Source organism: Mycteria americana, chromosome 12, assembly GCF_035582795.1.
Source record: "Mycteria americana isolate JAX WOST 10 ecotype Jacksonville Zoo and Gardens chromosome 12, USCA_MyAme_1.0, whole genome shotgun sequence".
NCBI classification, from domain to species: domain Eukaryota; kingdom Metazoa; phylum Chordata; class Aves; order Ciconiiformes; family Ciconiidae; genus Mycteria; species Mycteria americana.
This window is the reverse complement of record NC_134376.1, coordinates 324985-343053: the sequence shown is the minus strand read 5'-3', so window position 1 is coordinate 343053 and position 18069 is coordinate 324985. Positions and strand designations below refer to the sequence as shown.

The window sequence follows — 18069 nt, the reverse complement described above, 5'->3', positions numbered from 1 at the left end:
GAAGCTAAGCAAAGCACGCGCTAACAGCGACTATTCTATTGGATAACTATACTTGTCCACGCGCTTAAAACAATTATATGATTGGTACAAAGTTGCCGTTCACGCACTGTTCACAAAGGGGGGTTTATCAGCACTTTCCCAGGCTTAGTCCCGCTTATCTTGCTTTACCAAGTACTCCTTCTGCTGTTCTCAAGGGAATTTCACCTTGATCTCTGGCTCCCAGGCCCCATCAAAGGCTGGATTGCTCACATCAATTAAGCTGTGTCCTTTTTCACTTAACCATTCTTCCACAGTGTGTTTTTACTCTGCTTATGTATTTAACCCTAGTGACTATCAGAGTTGCTCAAATGTGAAGGTTATAGAATTCTTGTGTCACTAGTTGCTTAGTATTAACCTGTGAATCAATGATGCTGCAAACAATGCCTGAAAAAGCACTAGGCTGAACTGAATTTGATAAACTTAGTTTTTTAGTTGAACATGTAAGCTTGTGTTGGTAGATTTTATACCTAACAAAGTGCGTAGCTTCTTGAACCAAATAGATATCACTGAGATTGATTTGTCTTTTCCAAGTAGGTTTTGTGGATGGGCAGAAAAATGAAATTCCCATGGGTTCTTTGTAGCATAACATAACTTGCAATAGATTGCCTTTGGGGCTTTTTCTTATTGGGTTGGGGGCTGGGGGGGAAGTAAGTGGTTGGCTTCTCTGTAAGTATGTATTTGCTTATTTCTTTCAATTTTCTTACCAGCACGGGCAAACTCATTTGTAGGGACAGCACAGTATGTTTCTCCAGAACTGCTGACGGAGAAATCTGCCTGTAAAAGGTGAGGACCTTATTGTATTTCAGAACTTTACTGACTCTGTCAGGATACTGTCAAATGGGGGATAGGGGATAAATCAAGCAAGCAAGCTTAGTATTTCAAAGAAACTAGATGCTTTAGTATAAAGGGTTTTTTTAAGAGAGTTTGAAATATGTTTTTTCTTAACAAGCATTGCTTCTTGTCTGAGTGCTGGTTTCCTCAGTTCATCTAGCTTCTGGAGTTCTACAGACAAGATTAGGTGTTGTCAGGAGAAGGAGGTGTGTAATGTGAAGTTGGATTTCTCTTACCCATAAATAAATCGGAAAAACTTTTCTGTTTTCCAAATAATATAATTATTCTAATTCTGTTTTATATAAGCTTTCTCTAATATGGTAATTCCTGCTGTAAAAGCAACCAAATGTCACATTCTGTCAGCTAGGGGAAAGGCTACAGCTTTCTTTGACTTGTGTTTAGATCAGCTTGCAGTTGTCTTTGCTAAGCTCTGCTTGGGGGTTGCAATGGTTTAAAGCTCATCTCTGTGCCTGGTGTGAGTGATAACCTTAAGAAATTTCTTCTCATTTAAATTGGTTCTTGATGGTAACCTACAGATTGTTGTATATGTATTTTATTAGAATGATGGAAGAATAATCAAAGTAATCACTGACAAATCATAGGGAAAAGAGATCTCTTATATGAATAACTGTGGTAACTTGTGCTAGCTTTTCTTGAAATGATAGAAATACCATTGGACTTTCCACTTCTGCTTCTAGTAAAGAGGTTTTGACTGGTTTGGCTAATGGAAAGACTTTATCAGGCTATCATCTCCTTTTAGAAGTTACATAATGCTTCATCTTTACAGAAAACTCTTAATTTGAGTAGTTTTGAGTCTTTTTTAGTATTTTAGTCTTCCATGAGGATTTCTAAACTTTAACCAAATCTATGTATAGTTTACCTCAAGGTAAAATAAGTTAAAAATACTCTTCCAGGCCAACACACTAAAACTTAAGACTTTCCCTCACCCATGTACTATATAGCCTGCCTTTTTGTTTGTGTCTTAAGAAAAGCTTTAAGTGAAAAAGCTGTATTGTGACTTTTGCATAAAATTTTTAGAGGAAAGGATTTTAATTCTGAAGGAGCATATATTGCATTAAGTTAGATGCATCTTTGAATTGTGGTAGCGGATAATAAGTATTCTTTTTAGTCTCATTACATACCCATTAATTGACTGAGAATTCAGCTGCCTTGCACATGTGCTTGTAGTCAGTTGTTGTGGGATGGTTACTGTATACTTTTTTTCCCTGAAAGCTGTGTTGCTACCTTACTCTTCTGTCAAGGGATGAAGTGAAAATAGTGTGGAAATTACGCTAGGCAGGTTTGTCCGATGTGTTTGTGCTATGTTCTAACTAGCAGAAACCTAAGAATTTTTTTTTAAATTACAGTTTAAAGACTTCTTATAGGAAAACATGCTATATGTTTTTTTCCTCTTTCTTTTGAAGCTCTGACCTCTGGGCTCTGGGATGTATAATATATCAGCTTGTAGCTGGATTGCCTCCATTTAGAGCTGGGTAAGAGATTTAAGCTAATTCTTTACATGTGGATCATAATTCTATTGACTTGGTTTTGGCTTTTACCTTAGTACTAGTTCTGAAGTACAACTTTTCGTGGTGCAGTGTTGGTGTTAATGTCATGCCTGCTTTTTTTTGTCCTTTCTGGTGTCATGAAGATGCTTAGACAGCTATAACTAGAGTTCCTGAGAGAGATTCCTTAATTTATGCTAGGATTTCACATGTAATTTATTCCATAAAGGTTACTATGCCTACATGGAGAGGGTATGAGGCACCTCTGTATTGAGCCATTTGAACTTTTTTGTTGTTATTCAAGTACCTGGTGCTTACAGGACCATAGATACTTGGAAGACTGTACCCGTTTACCCTAGAAAGATTTATGGGAATGACACTTAACTTCTAGATCTCCCATTTAATATTTGTCCAGGTTATGCACTGTTAAGGTGAAAGAACCATGGAGAACTAATAACAAGAGGTAACTATTTTTCTCTTTTGCAGAAATGAATATCTTATATTCCAGAAGATAATAAAGTTGGAATATGACTTTCCAGAAAAATTTTTTCCTAAGGCAAAAGACCTTGTTGAAAAGCTATTGGTAAATATTTGCTGCTGTTAAATGATTTGATGGCATTGGAAACATTCAGCTTATGTAGTTCCTTTTTCCTAAAGTTTCTGTGCACTCTGTTGCAAACCTTATAATAAGAATGACTGTGAGCATTATTGACTGTGTAGGGGAGTGTGTTGAAAATCAACATCCATTATTAAACAGCACTTAGGTTATTATTTTTTTAAATCTGAATTCTAAAGCGTGGACAAGGAATGTCTCTCAGTGAAATGAAAGCAAATGATTCTAAATACTGTGCATTACACACAGAAGTTAAGATTCAAATACTTAGGTTTACATAGGACTCAGATTAATTCTTGTTGAGTTGTATAATGAATTGTTTAGTTGAAAACAGTGCTCTATACATCACGGGGAGATATATTCATTACAATGTAAATCAACTTACCTTGCATTTTAGCGTGCACTTACCTTGCACTTAATGCATGTCTCAATAGTATCAGCTAAAGAATTACTCTGCATGTGAATGTTTGACAGATAGGAAGAAAAAATAGTTCTGTCTCATCCGTGAGAGATAGCCACGACACTAAAATGAATATGCAGAGAACATTTTGGGTGGTATAAGCTTTTTGAAGTTCCGTAGTCTAGCATATTAGCATGGGGCGGAGGGGTGAGGAGGAAACTGTGTCTTGTATTTGTGGATGATGATGACTGCAACCATTGTAAAGGGCCTAGCAGCATGTTCCAGGCCAGTTCTATGGCCGAGCCAGTGCCTGCTGAATGGTAAGGTCCAGGTTGTGTCAACATCCTGAGAACTGGGCGGTTTTACGGTGCTTGAGAGGTTGATGTCTGACACCACCTATAGCTTCCACAGCTTCTTACATCACTAGAATGCGATGCTGGGCTATACTTAAATGTACTATGTTTCATCAGGCCTTCTCTGTATGTTTGCTTGGTTTTGTTTCTGTCTTTATGAAGAAACAAAGCCAAAAAATTGTGTGGACCCAAAGAAGTGCTCCTTTCTCTAGATCTGTGAGCTGGTCTAAGACAAAATGTTGCTGACAAGACATATGGACAAATAACATCTTGTATTATTATAAGCAGTCTCCTTATATTCTAGATATGTATGCTTAAGGCAGTGAGACCAACTGGTTTTAAGTTTTTGCGTGCCGCTGTGCAAATGTGAATGGTGCTCGCCCCTTCCTTGTCATTATTTTATGCACGTTAACTTAATTGTAATTTGCTCAGGTTCTAGATGCTACCAACAGATTAGGTTGTGAAGAAATGGGAGGATATGGACCTCTTAAGGCTCACCCCTTCTTTGAATCCATTGTGTGGGAGAACCTACATCTTCAGACACCCCCAAAACTTACAGCGTATTTACCTGCTATGTCAGAGGATGATGAAGACTGTTATGGAAATGTATGTCTATTGCTATATTCAGCTCTGATGCTGCCTGAGGCTTTCATTAAAGCATAATTATTGCATATTAAATATTTTTATTGAAACTACTGATTAGTTATATTTTAATGACTCAATTATTAAGACTCTAATATAAAATTGCTGGTTAAAATTTGAACTAGTCAACATTTTTTTTTTGTTCTGATAAAGTGAGTGTTTGGAAAAAGTACTGGCTGGCTTGCTTTTGACTAAGCATACTTTTTTGGATAAGGGCCTGTTAATCTATAGAGAGTAGGCCGTCTTTTTGCCCAGAGGTGTAATAAACAAAAGCATGCTTAAATTAAAAGCCGCAGTTTAGTGCAACATAAGCTTTTTAATCAAAGGAATTTCTTTACTTCATTTTGTTTCCTCCTTTAGTATGACAATCTCCTGAGTCAGTTTGGCTGCATGCAAGTTTCTGGTTCTGCCTCTTCCCATTCACTGTCTGCCCCAGAGACAAGTACACCACAGACATCAGGAGGAAATATCGAACAGTATATTCATGATCTTGACAACAATTCCTTTGAGCTGGACTTACAGTTTTCTGAAGATGAAAAGAGGTTACTTCTGGCAAAACAAGCTGGTGGAAATCCTTGGTAAGTTCTTTGAATGTAGCTCATCTGTTACTAGCACAGCAGTAAGGAATCCAGAAAAATAAGTTATTTTGATTCAAATTAATATTTGTCAATCTTAATATCTTCAGGCAAAGAATTAGTGACTAGATTTTTCTTGACTTCTATTTTTAAAGCAATAGCAGTGAAAACATAATACTATGTTTCTAAAATTTACAAGGTCTAGAAGATGGTGTGGAGTATGTTTAGAAGATAGGCAGAAATGACACTATACCAGTGCTGAGAAGTCTTCCCTCCACAGAATCCTAGAACTAGAAAAGGTTCCTTCTTCATTACAGTTGCCATAAGTTGGGTTTTTTGAATGATAATATTCTGTTGATATCTAACCGAAATACCTCCAGACCATGTACTTATTAGCATTTCTCTTCACTCTTGAGAGGAGTTTCTCATTTGTGATTCTGCCCCCCCTGACCCCTGTCAGATTTAAAAAACAAACAAACAAAAAAACCGCAAAAACACAAAACCACACCTCTCTGGCAAGCAATGAGGAGGAATCCAAAACTCATCTAGTAAAGTTATTCAGGACTCTTTGGTGGAAAAGGAGACACTAGGGAGAGACATGGAAAATTGCTTGATAATAATAATAAAAGCAGTTTCTGTGGAAGAATTACTTCTGGAGTAATAGTTTGGTTTTTTTTCTTAAGGCATCAGTTTGTGGAAAATAACTTAATCCTAAAAATGGGTCCAGTGGACAAAAGAAAGGTAAGGGCTTTTCTTAATTCCCTGTAACAAGATTCAGCTGTCACATTTTTGCACAGTGACAGCATAGATAAGGGACCTGTTTTAGAGCTTCCTTGTTTAACTTATTTGTAAGTGTCAAATTGTTCTGTTTATTTTTTAAAATGTAGTGTTTTCTTGATCAGATTGTTTTTTCTTAATTTAGTGATGTGCTCTTGATTTTTTTTTAGAAAAGGCTAAAAGTAAATGTGCTATTGATGCTTTCATTTCAAGACTGTAGTAAATGAGTTTTTGTTCCCTCTCCTCCTCCCAATCTGATATAGCCCACTAAATGCTTTGTCTTGGTGCATGTCTGCATGTGGATCAAGCCCCAAATATCACAAAATAAAATACCAGCCCTTATTGTCCTTAACTGTGGTGTTTTTCCTGGATCCAACTAGTGCCTGTATCCTGAGAGAGGCAGAGGTGACATTAGAACAGCTTTAAGTATTAACTTTAACATGGTGCAAATGAGCAACAATAGTCTATGTCAGCTTTACAGGACTGCACATTCTCTTTCATCTAAGTTACTACCTGCTTGTTCCTAGTTTTCTCCACAAAATCATGAGTATTGATTTCTGTGCTGGAATCTTTGACAAATAGATTTTGCTTCACTCAGTACAGCTAGTTGTTTTATGTTTTGTTAGAACTTGAAGATGCTTTCTTAAAATAGTACTTGTATTTTGCCAGGTAGTAGGAATGCACTGCAACCCCCTAAAAAAGGAGCAAGGTCAAATAGGTAAAGCAAAAGAAAAAAAATAGTCCCCCAACTCAAACATACTATCCTATCACTGAACTGTTTTAATTCTACTGCTGTTGTTAAATTCAGAGATCTACACATCTACATTTTTTTTCCTCATACTTTTTTTGCATTGCTGCTTCTAATTTTCTTGTTAGGGATTGTTTGCACGTCGGCGCCAATTGCTGCTCACAGAAGGGCCCCACCTGTATTATGTGGATCCTGTCAACAAAGTTCTAAAAGGAGAAATTCCATGGTCTTTAGAGTTGCGGCCAGAAGCCAAGAATTTTAAGACCTTTTTTGTTCACACAGTAAGTGACTTTCTTTAATTTCTTTGCAAGCTGCACTAAGGTCCTTGGACAATTATTGTAAGTTGTTAACAAATAAATTTTGCTGGAGAAAATATAATTCCTTAAATACAAGTGCTGATAGCCTTAATTTTAAAAGAAACAACCACACACACAAAAAACCTCCCCACCAAAATAAAAAAAAAACAACAAAACCCAAACTAAAACAAACAAAAAAACCCAACAAAAAACCCCTGACATACACATTTCCCACAAAAATACAATTGTATTTTTTATTATTCATGTGTAAATAAACTATAAGTGGATTTTGGGTTTTGAAGGAAGTCCTTAAGAAGGACTGTTAAAATTTAGCCCTCTTTGTATAAGTGGGTCACAAGGAGTGTACCAACAATATATTGTCAGTTGACTGCTTAACAGTATTGAGATGCCAGATGTATGGTTATTCAGTAATATATAATGTTATATAACTGTGATTGAATTTAACTTTTGGAAAGTTTATGAACTGATTCTGAATAATTATTGTATTGGTAGGTGCAGCATAATTACTGCTTTTTGGTTAAACTGTGTTTGGAGTACTCATTAAAATGTTGTTCACTTGTAGCCAAACAGGACATATTACCTGATGGACCCGAGTGGGAATGCTCATAAATGGTGCAAAAAGATACATGAAGTTTGGCGGCACAGATACCACCAGAATGCTGCTAAATAGTAAAGCTCATCCAAAATTTCCCAGTTTCCCTACTTGCTGCTAGAACTCCGTGTGCAGCCGATCAGAGGAATCTTTTCAACCCACCTGTTACCATCTCAAGGGGAAGCATATGTCTGAAATGTTCTGTTTTTTTTTTTTTTTTTTAAGAAAGAAAAAAAGAAAAGCAAAAACCTAATGGAATTCAGGGTCGCTTTGCTCGCTCTTTGTGCTTCTGTTGAGGCTTCCACATGCATATCATTGCAGTGAAGATCTTGCTTTTGTGCACTTCAGCTCAATTTCTGCTGCAGACTAGTGGGATAGACCTTGCATTACCAGCTTCACTTAAGATGAGTTAAAACCAATCCACACGCACACATGCCGAATCATGTACCAGCCTTGCATTTTATGGGGCTGGAGTTTTCTGTGACTTTCAGATTATCATTAAACTGTATTTCATCAGGGAGCTTTTACATGCCTCTCCTAAGCGCCACCTCTTTGTTTTCTCTTCTTTTCCTCACAGTCCCCCAGCTTATTGGTGTATGGCACTTGTAGCCAGGTCAGTTGCACCCTTGTGTAATTCCTAATATAGTTCTGGTTGCAGGATTTATGTGGTACTTCAGTAATTATGTGAATGAATCAGATGTATGTCTCTGGCAGACAGGCTCCAATGATACCGGTTGTGAGAGAGTAAAATGCTGAACATGGCACTGAAAGTTTTCTAAAATTGAAATGTTGGCTTCTGAAGCATATAAGATTTTAAACATTCAATTTAAATTTTAATATGAATCATATGTGTGTTTAATCAAGGGACAATAAACTTACCAGCATGCTTTTAACTAATGCTAACTAAAAAATTAACTAGTTAGTATGGGGGGAAAAAGGTTACTGTTGAAGTAGTAAATAGTTTTTCACCTTTTCAGGAGATGAGGGCTAGAAGTTTTCTTTCCAGGGTGTGCATGTATTGTGCATTTTAGTGGGGCCAACCTATTTACCTGGGTAGAGAAGGAAGTGTGAAAGCTTTGTACAATTGATTACTTGACTTTTTTTGTCTCATTGTATAATGAGATGTACAAATAATCCTATTTTTGGTCTTGGCCAAATATTTAGCAACTCTGAAAAAATTTAAGCAATTGAAATATTAGATCCATAAAGTAATCTGGTTAAAAATTCAAAGGAAAATACTGATAGAAAGGGGACAATATATGGTACTTAAGGCATATCTATAAAATGAAAATATTTTTCATATTGATTTCCTTTATCCTCTTCAAATTAAGGCTTTTCTGTGGTCAAACATTTCTTGTAACGTTGCAAAGACATAACTTTATGTGCTAAAAACAACTTCCCTAATGGTATTTTCAACATGCCAGTGTTCCTGAACCTTGCAGAGAGGAATGACCTAGGGCTGGACAAAGGCATTCCTTCCTTGTTTTAAAAGCAGTATAAACATCACACCTATTTATTCACCTTCTACATATACCATCTCTTTGCATTTTGAGGTCTCATACTATGATGTGCTTTTCCTTCCAACAAAGAAAGTGTTCCCCTGCAATGCTGAAAAAACTCATGGGCTACTGTTCTAGAAGCAGTACTTTAAAAGCAGTGGCTTATCAGGATTTCTCAGAAAACACATGAATGTTGGATATTTTATTGTTGTACAGGGTGAAGGAGATTTATTATTGATCTCTTAACAACTGTGTTACATGGTTGAACTTGATGACAGTTCAGCTTTTCCAGTATCTTTCAGTTTTTAAAGGAGAGAGTGCAGTTGCCTTTTCCTTTGGAAGAACTGCATTCCTGTAGTCTTCTGTTTTCCCACCATGTACACAGACTTCACAAAAGTAAATCACTGGCTTACAGTGCCTGGTGTTAAGGGAGCTAAGGTGTCCTGTAAGTGGCTGAGATGAGAGAGACAGAACACCATTCACTTTGCATCATGAGAAATTTCATCACATACAAGGTACGCTCCTTCTCACTAAAATTTGAATAGCACAGTACACCTTCTATCTGTGCCTGTATTAATCCTGTATTTACCATTCTAACCAATATGACATATATTATAACTTCATTGCAGTGCTATCCATTTGTTCTCTGGCTGTCAAATTCCAGCTGTACGTTGGGTCCACTGGAGGCAACCCTACCACTTTTGGATTTAGTTTTTGGTATAGATATGTAGACATATTCCCAACTTTATACAGGAGAGTTTGGCAGTGATGGAGATTCATGGTGCCACTGCTGTTCGGTGTAACAAAATGTGGCCTCATATAAAAAGTCTGGCAAAGTTGTTCTGCTAACAGCAAACACCGTAGCTTCGTTAGGAGATGCAGGGATATCCATTGGTTTGTTCACTAGGTGGAAATCTAGGAATGCTTAAACATGTTTTCTGTAATATTTAGACTTGTAGTCATTTTGCCATAAAGTAATTACTCTGCTTTTTCACACCTTGAAAATCCTCTCTCAGTAGACTTCCGTCCTGCCCACCAAAAGCTTTCAGCCAAAGAGATCTTAATAGCAGAAAGCTATCAAGAAGGTGTCTGGAAGGCTGATGTCTGCATTCTAGTATTCCTTTTTTCTTTTGACAATGCTGTCATTAGAAAACTGTGATCATCTCTTACAGGCATCCCTCCCCTTAGAACTTCAGTGTTCCAAATCTAGCCTTCCTTAGCTGCTGCTTTTTTGGGAAGGGACTAGAACTTTTCTGGGAGACGTATTTGTCTGTCTTGGACTGTAAGTGAAATCTGTGGTTTTGAAAGACGGCAGAAGAATAGAGTGAGGCAAGACAAAGCACTCGTGGATTTAAGTATGTTTCACCAGTTGGTCCACTTAACTGTGTATTGGCAGGTGCTGCATACTATGAAGGCCTGGTTCCTGTTTTAAATGCTTATACCTGAAGAGGGGTAGCTTCAGATCTTTGTCCTGAAGATCACTCCTGTGCTTCATGGGAGTTCATGGAATGAAATGTACAAGGGAGGATCTTCAGAGCTGCAGACAGAGCCAGTTAATTTCTCTGCTCTTTATCTGAGGTCTTGCAAAGCACAAAAAGGGTTGTTAGGCACTTGAAGACTCTTCTTTAGACTCCTCACTGCAAACCTACTGAAAACCCAATCTGTTGATTGATTAATTCCATCTTTTGCATTATGAACAATTGCCAATCATTTGTAAAGAATCTGGTCATAATGTTGCAATTTTGTTTTGCTCGGCATTTGAACTTCAGGAAGGTGTTTATTCTGTGGGGTGGAGCTTAAGAAAGGATGTACTACTGCTAGAAAGGATTTTTGAATCACACTGTTCTATTCAGTGTCCAGCCCAGTCACAGGAAGTTTAAAACTCCTTTGATAAACTGGAGAGATGAGTTTATTACTGCTGGCCTTAAAGTCCAGTTTTGAGAAGGATTTATATTAAGGAAGACTTGCTTCAGATGTGATGGCGAGGCACTGTGAGCAGATTGATATTACCTATTAAGATCTAATTTCCTAAGCACTTAGATGCTGAAGACATCAAACTATCAGACAGTACTGTGCTCCACTTACTTTTCTCCTTCTGATGTGATTTAGTTGTGCAGTATCTGCTATATATAAGCCCGGAAAAAAAACTGTAGGTTGAAACAAAGCTGTGATAATTGTAACCCATTTTTGTAATTCAAGATGCTTAATTTAATGTGCTTGATATCATTACATTTTGTGCTGGGAACTTTGAAGAATCCTGAGGATTTCCCACATGTACATTTAACAGTTTCTTTTTAATGATTTAGTAAAGTCAACACAATTACTTAATTTGGCCTGTGGACAAAACATGTGATTTCAACACCTTGCTGAGGAGAGAACTGGTGCATTAATAGTTTCCTAAAGATGTCTGGATTCTGATCATTCCTTCTACTGGTGAATTACATGAATAGGTGTGGTATTTATATCTGAAATTTTGCTGAATGCCTGTAATACTTTATGCAAGTATTTTATTAATCAAGTGGAAGTGCTCCTGCAAAGCTTCATGACACAGATTGTCCATCAGTTGATCAAGTGAGCTTACAGACAAGTAATTCTCTGACCCCAAATGGCATGCTTTCAGTTAAGGTAAGACTGGTAATATAAGAATGTTTCCTCTTTATTAGAAGAAATATGACTCTCTGAGAGGTTCTTAAGCACCCAATAACCTGGTCTGTCTGTCAGCATGGCAGTGAATGTAGATGGTTGCTGTTTGACAAAGCTTCCGATGACCATGTACTAACTCTGATGGGATGTGGCAAATGTTCTAAATTGTAGCAGAATTTACAATTACTGTATCTGACAAAAGAGAAAAGATAGGAACCAGGAACCATAATCAGTTTTGATAGTTGTATGCTAGCTGTTTTCAGGTTGGTGGCAGTCAGTTACGTGTGTAATATTCCCTACCTGGTTTGTAGCTGTAACTGTGATGTACAGATAAAAGCAAAAAAAAAAACAAACCCCAAACAAAACCCCTCAACAAACACCACAAAACAATCTCCTCTCCTCCAAGAACTCGTGAAAACAGAAGCAAATAATGCAATGATATAAGATACACACTTTTGTATTTTTATTCTTATAAGGTTATTTGCTGGCTCTTGTTGGCCTCTAGTTCAGTCTGTGTTATTTAAATTCTAATATATGAATTATTTGGATTGAATTCATGTTCGGGGCCATGGTGTTGTATGTATTGATGTACAGCCTTGAATGTGAATAATTATTGTAAACTATATTTTACACCTTTTTTCTGGCTTTATTATATAAATTTTCTATTGGTCGATGATTTAATCATATCTCATAATTTAATGACTGTTTCTTCTCCTCTCGACAGATCTCTGTGCTGTAGATGTGTAGTTAGTGACTGGATGACGGATTTCACTTATGCTTGGTAGTCTGTAATAAAGGCATGTAGGGTCTCGGCCTGGCCTCCGCCTCTTCCTTCCGCCGCGGGGGGGCGGGCGGGCGGGACGGACCTCCGGCCCAGCGGCGGCGCTGTCGGAGACGCGGGGCCGCGGCCGTGGCGCGGTGGGCGGGCGGGCCGCCTGCTGGGGCCGTCGCTCGCCGGCCGCCCGCTGGGGCACGGCTGCCCGTCGGCGGGTCGTGGCGAACGGCCCCGGCGGACGAGGCCGCTCCAGCGCAGGCGCTGGGCGAGAAGGGGGAAGGGAGCAGTTCCGAGCGGGACGCTTCCGGTGGGAGGTGCGGCCGGGGACCTGTAGCTGGGGCGGACCCTTCCGGCGGCGGCGGCGGCGAGGATGGCGGCGGAGAACCACTGCGATTTCCCGGTTCCCCCGATCGGCGGCCTCGGCCTGGGAGGCCCGGGCGGGCCCTGCCGCCGGTGCAGCTCAGCGCCGCCGCCCGGCACGGTGCCCGGCAAGTGGGTCCGGCTGAACGTGGGGGGCACCTGCTTCCTGACCACTCGGCAGACGCTCTGTAGGGACCCCAAGTCCTTCCTCTTCCGCCTCTGCCAGGCCGACCCCGACCTGGACTCGGACAAGGTGAGCGCGGGCCCCGCCGCGCCGCTCCGCCGGGCCCCCTCCCCGCGCGGCCCCGCCCGGGGAGGGAGCGTCGCGGCGGTGCCTGGGTCCCGCCTGGGAGCCGGCGGTGCCGGGCGCTCGGTGCGCTGCGTTCGGTCCCGCGGGGCGGGCGGCTGGTGTTGCCACTGGCGGCAAGGCGGAGCAGAAGGGGACCGCGGAGCTCGGTGCCGCTGTGAGAGGCTGCCGGAATGGCAGCGACGGGCTCTGCCGTCGTCGGGGGAGAGTTTCTGAAGCGTCGTGTTGCTTGACGAGTCCCTGCGCGCCGGGGGTGGGGGTGGGCCGATGGCAGCAAAGCGGTTGGGTTCGTGAATGACACAACTGCTCCTAAATACAACGGAGAGAGCCCAGAATCGTTCGCGTGTTTGTTCAAAATCTTGTGTTGCCTGGCCGGGTTTAGTTTTAGTGTTTTAAGGGAGTATCTGCCTGCACCGATGTCGTGGTATTTCTGCACTGTCATCACCCTCTCGTCCAATTTCGAGAACCAGATCAAGCTACTTTTGATAATAACTGCTCTCACTTAGCCATAGCATTCTGTGGTTCAGCAATTCTTTGAGTAACATATTACTTATTCTGCATGGACTGCAAATGGTGGGTGATACTCAATATTCAAGCATTCATTCTGACTCATTTTTAGTAGGGAAAGAAAAGTTACTGATTAAGGTTTTATTTATGGAGTGGTATGTAGTAATGGATAGAAAGTATTCATATATAGTGCTGGCTCTGAAAGAGATTTTGGAGCATAATGGTCAAAAATGGACTTCCAGTACAGTACACTTAGGGAAAAGGAGGGAATAGCTCATAACCCTTGAATATATAACCAACAGGTTGAAAATAAAGAGTTGATTTTTAGATATCTTTTCTTTTCTTTTTTTTTTTTTTTTTTTTCAGTGATGCTAGTAGTAAATTTCTTCATTTTCTCATGTGTAACTTCCAGAAAGGATGTTTAAATGCTTAAGAAGATAGGGAACAGAACCTGAATACTGTTCCAGAGTTAGAGAAAAAATACCGTAAAGTGCGGCAGTATGGGGATTGTTTTTTGTTGTCTTTGGTTGGGGTTGGGTTTTTGGGAGAGGATTAGCTTAAACTGACCTATAAAAATAAATTTAAAAATGTAGGTGGCTTGCTGATAGGTCAGAAACTGTCTTTACTTGGGAGGGAGTAGGAAAGCTTTCTTCTAAGGTTTCTTAAATAAAATATAAGGTACACTTAATAATTAAGGCACCTGTTTCAGGTGTTCTACTGCAAAAAGGTGCTTATTTGCTATCTCTCAATGTCGTCAGAGAGACAGAGAAAGCACATTTTTAGAAGAAATGCTTTAGTTCTAATTAAGGTGTTTGGCTGCCTTTTTTCACCAGTTGATGAAATCAATCGTCTTTCTCAAGCACAATCAGTGAGGTGTTGCTATCTTGCAAAAATTTCATGAGGCTACTAATCTGAACATTGTGTTTTTTACTGTGCTTACATTTTTGGGTTGTAGCAGCAAATCATAAATTTATGCTAAGGTTATTTAGCTATTTGGTAGGATATGGAGAGACCTGATTAATTTTTTTTTCATGTTTCTAGGCTTAGGTAGTTATAGTTGTTAAGAGTGTACGTGACAACTTAAAGCTAGCTGCAGTCACAGCTATGGAAAGATATTGTTTGCTTATAAGGAATATGCCTATACATTATTTGAGCTGCTTGGATACCACTAAGTGTCATCCTTTTTTGCCAATGTAGAAGTCTAATAGCAACCACTTTAGCAAGATGCAAACAAATTGCATTGTCCTGTTATTGTGAGTAGTCTTTTTTATAAAATTGTAGCTGGTATAGTTGTCTTTAATAGATTATTGTGCAAATCAGTAATGTGAGGCAAGCAGTAGGTATAGAGAACTACAAATTGTTGTGGAATACCTGGATTTAGAGAAAATCCTGTTATTCAGAGATGCATTCTTTAGGCTTATGAGCCTGGACATCTTCAATTTGATGTACAAAAAGCAAAGCCTTTCCTGGTTAAATATGCACTATAGTCTTCTTTTCAGTACAACATTTGTCAGAGTTTCACACCCTGTTGTCTTGACCACCTGTACTTCACTTCAACCATTCCGAGCCTGGTTTCTGCAGTCACCTGTCATCTTGGATTTTGCAGAAGTGGCCTACTGCTTAGATTACCCATCATAGTGTATTAATTGCAGTACCTAGGATTACTTAAACACATAGAGCCTTTCTTCCAAGGATGATTCAGAATCTTTAAATTCTTCATGTCCTGTAAACAGCAAAACATAATCCAAGCAGTTCCTTTTTTTCCTCTGAATAACAGATATCATACATGTCCTTTCAAGAGGAAAAAAAATCCTTCCCTGACATCTCACCAGTTTGTAAATATACCATCTTGATACAATAGCACATCAATAGATTGTCTGTATGGTTTAATTTTGGAATATCAGATGCCTTTAGCTGATGAGCACAGATATTTCAAGGGAATAATTGGTGATGTTTGTGTTACCTTCCTGGACTCTGGTTCTTCTCCTTTGTCACATATATGTAAATCAAAATCTGATAGTAATAGATTTGTTTTTTTCCCTCATGGTATTACTTTTTGGAGTCCAGTTATGAGCTGTAACCTGATAGATACTAAGTTGACGTATTTTTCTTAATCATATACTAAAGATTATTTACAATTACTACTATGCAGCACAATTTTGTGCTCATAAAACAGTTGTTCTTACAAGGTGCAGCTAAAAGATAAAGATACTGCCCTCCTAAAGCTTGGAGCATTAGAGCTGGTCTTTGACCTGTAATTCCCTGGGTTTGACTCCATTGTGTTTTCTTCCTAAAAATCACATGGGTTTTAAACACCTAGTTTTAAACTTTAAAGCGAGAGAGAACGTGTATTTGAGCTCATATGTGGGCTGATGCCTGTTACACCCATCCCAGACATACTTGTCCCTACTTCTAGATGAGGATGTGGGGGAGGTGGGGCGGGGAGGATCCTGAGGGATGAGCCAGCAGATGAGATTATCAAAACTGATAGCCACAGCCCTCTGGTTGAAAGAAGTATGAAAAGTCTAACCTCATGTTTCCCGTACGGGGAATTTGTCTGGGATGCACTTCAGTAACTCATTCTGGGAAGTTTTAGGTGTGTTTTCAACAGATTAATACTGAATTGTGCTTATAATACAAAACGCGTTTTATAGTTCATAGGCATATTTCATATTCCTCTGATCATGCTCCATCTGATAAGTACATAACTCAGCAAAAATGAAAGAGGAGGTATATTTTTTTGTAACTTCAGTGAGTTAAACCAGCTTGTGGAAAGCTCTAATGTTGTCCCGACTGACAAAAGGGAGGGAGGCAGATTGCACATCTAGAAGCAAGACCAAGCAGAAGAGCCAATAATTAAATTAGCTCGTACACCAGTAAGTGTATGTCTTTGAAGAAAAAAAGTTTAGTTCACATTCTTTCTTGCGTTGCAAGATTGCCAAATCAGAATCTTTAGAAAATGAAGCCATAAGAAATGCTTATCTTGGATGAGAACAGACCTATAAGCAAAGCCAAAAGTTAGTAATAGAGCTGTTTCTGCCTAAACTCCACAAGTGAGGCATATCAAATTTAACCATGTTGATACATTAAGAAGTTCTGAAAGAGGTTAACTGGATGAGTTTATTAGAAATGAGAATAGGAAACTGAAATAGTTCATAGGTAGTACTTTACAAATATCAGTTGCATACATAGCGATTTTCCTCTACTGTAATTTCTACACCAACGTGGTTTTTTGTTATTTAACTACATAAATCATAAGATTTCCTTAATGCTTGCTATTAAAAAGAAGTCAAAGGCTTCAGGAAAGGTAGCATGTTTGCCTTCAAATTATCTTCAGGTGCTAATGTTGAACAAGGCCATGCAGCCTATCTCTTGGTACCAGGTGTGTTTCCACTTGCAACAGAAGGAAGATTAACCCTGGTGCACCCTGTGGCAAAACTAGTGTGGAACGGAACAAGATAGTGGCATTGATTCTCCAAATTTAGTGTGTTTCACAATGTGATATGCATCTTTGTATTGAAGACTCTTCTTTGTATTTAAGACTATTTGAGAATCTTTTCAGCAAATGAATGAATGAGTGGTAGTGGTCATACCTACTGTTCACAATAGGATTTGTTTTCTGGAGTGTTTAATCTTGCTTTAGAGATGAATATGTAAAAATAGACAAGTAGAGTCTTGCTCACTTCTTCATCCTGTTTAACTTATTTAATGCTCGTATTGTAAGTTTAACTGCCAGGTATTTCCTGATTTCAGCACCTTCCTATTTTATCTATATACCAGTTTTTCTTTTATAAACTGTTCTATCATTCTTTAAACTTTCCCCTAAGCGAGAAGATTGTCAGCCTTCTTTAATAAGGTTTTTGGCAACAGTATTCACGCTTGAATTTTAATGCCTTTCTGAAGTTAAGTGTAATTGTACTGAGGTAGAATCTGTTAAGGAAGGCAGCAAGCAAGCACTGAATGTTTTAGAAAAATCAAAATCTTCCTGGCGGCACATCCTTAACTGCCAACACTAAAAAGTATCTTAATTGTAGTCATTATTCTAAGATACAACTGAGATAAACTTTATTTGTCCATGAGATTTGTGACTAGTTATGTGCGTTGTATTATTAATGTGGTTTTGATTAGTACTGGCAGTCTGCTGATGCTCAAAGTTTTTAGGTCACATAGTTTGAGAAAAATGTGTTCTGGGCGTCTAGCTCAAGATTCAAAAAGCATAGAGGGTAGGGGAGACAATTATTTCTAAATCCAGATTTCATGCCAAATATTATTGTATTTCTGTGTATATTGCTGCTTTTAGCAGAACTTCTGCTTGCTCAGTATACGTAAATGATGTCAGTTTTTTAGATACCCATGTTACAGTGCACGGCTTTGAGCCAAGAGCTTGGTGGTGCGGATTCTGAGTGTGTCCATTCTTGAAAAGTATTTGAGGAGAAGTCTTCGGACTAGTTTTGACCTCAATGAAGATAATTAACTGGAAATACATTTCTGACATTTCAGCTAGTGTATTAATGCAATTCTTGGGGAGAATGTTAAATGGGATAAGGGAGGTGTATGTATTTGGTCTGACTTCTGAGTCCTACTGG

The 18069-nt window shown here is 38.9% G+C and overlaps 2 protein-coding genes across 6 annotated transcripts in view; both read left to right on the top strand.

Moving 5' to 3' along the window:
* PDPK1 (3-phosphoinositide dependent protein kinase 1) overlaps positions 1-12344 on the top strand; it is a 53281-nt gene extending 40937 nt beyond the window's left edge. For all 3 annotated transcript variants that reach the window (XM_075515292.1, XM_075515293.1, XM_075515294.1), the window contains 8 exons: positions 747-822; positions 2295-2363; positions 2862-2958; positions 4174-4347; positions 4744-4961; positions 5642-5699; positions 6612-6764; positions 7363-12344. In XM_075515292.1, coding sequence (XP_075371407.1) covers positions 747-822; positions 2295-2363; positions 2862-2958; positions 4174-4347; positions 4744-4961; positions 5642-5699; positions 6612-6764; positions 7363-7470 — 953 coding nt within the window. In that variant the 3' untranslated portion in view covers positions 7471-12344. The remainder of the gene's footprint in view (positions 1-746; positions 823-2294; positions 2364-2861; positions 2959-4173; positions 4348-4743; positions 4962-5641; positions 5700-6611; positions 6765-7362) is intronic.
* Positions 12345-12420: 76 nt separating this feature from the next.
* Positions 12421-18069, top strand: part of KCTD5 (potassium channel tetramerization domain containing 5) — a 39176-nt gene continuing 33527 nt past the window's right edge. Inside the window, exon 1 of one of the 3 annotated variants that reach the window (XM_075515307.1) lies at positions 12421-12922. In XM_075515307.1, the coding sequence (XP_075371422.1) occupies positions 12680-12922 (243 nt within the window). In that variant the 5' untranslated portion in view covers positions 12421-12679. The remainder of the gene's footprint in view (positions 12923-18069) is intronic. The other 2 variants (XM_075515306.1, XM_075515308.1) reach the window with 2 other exon arrangements.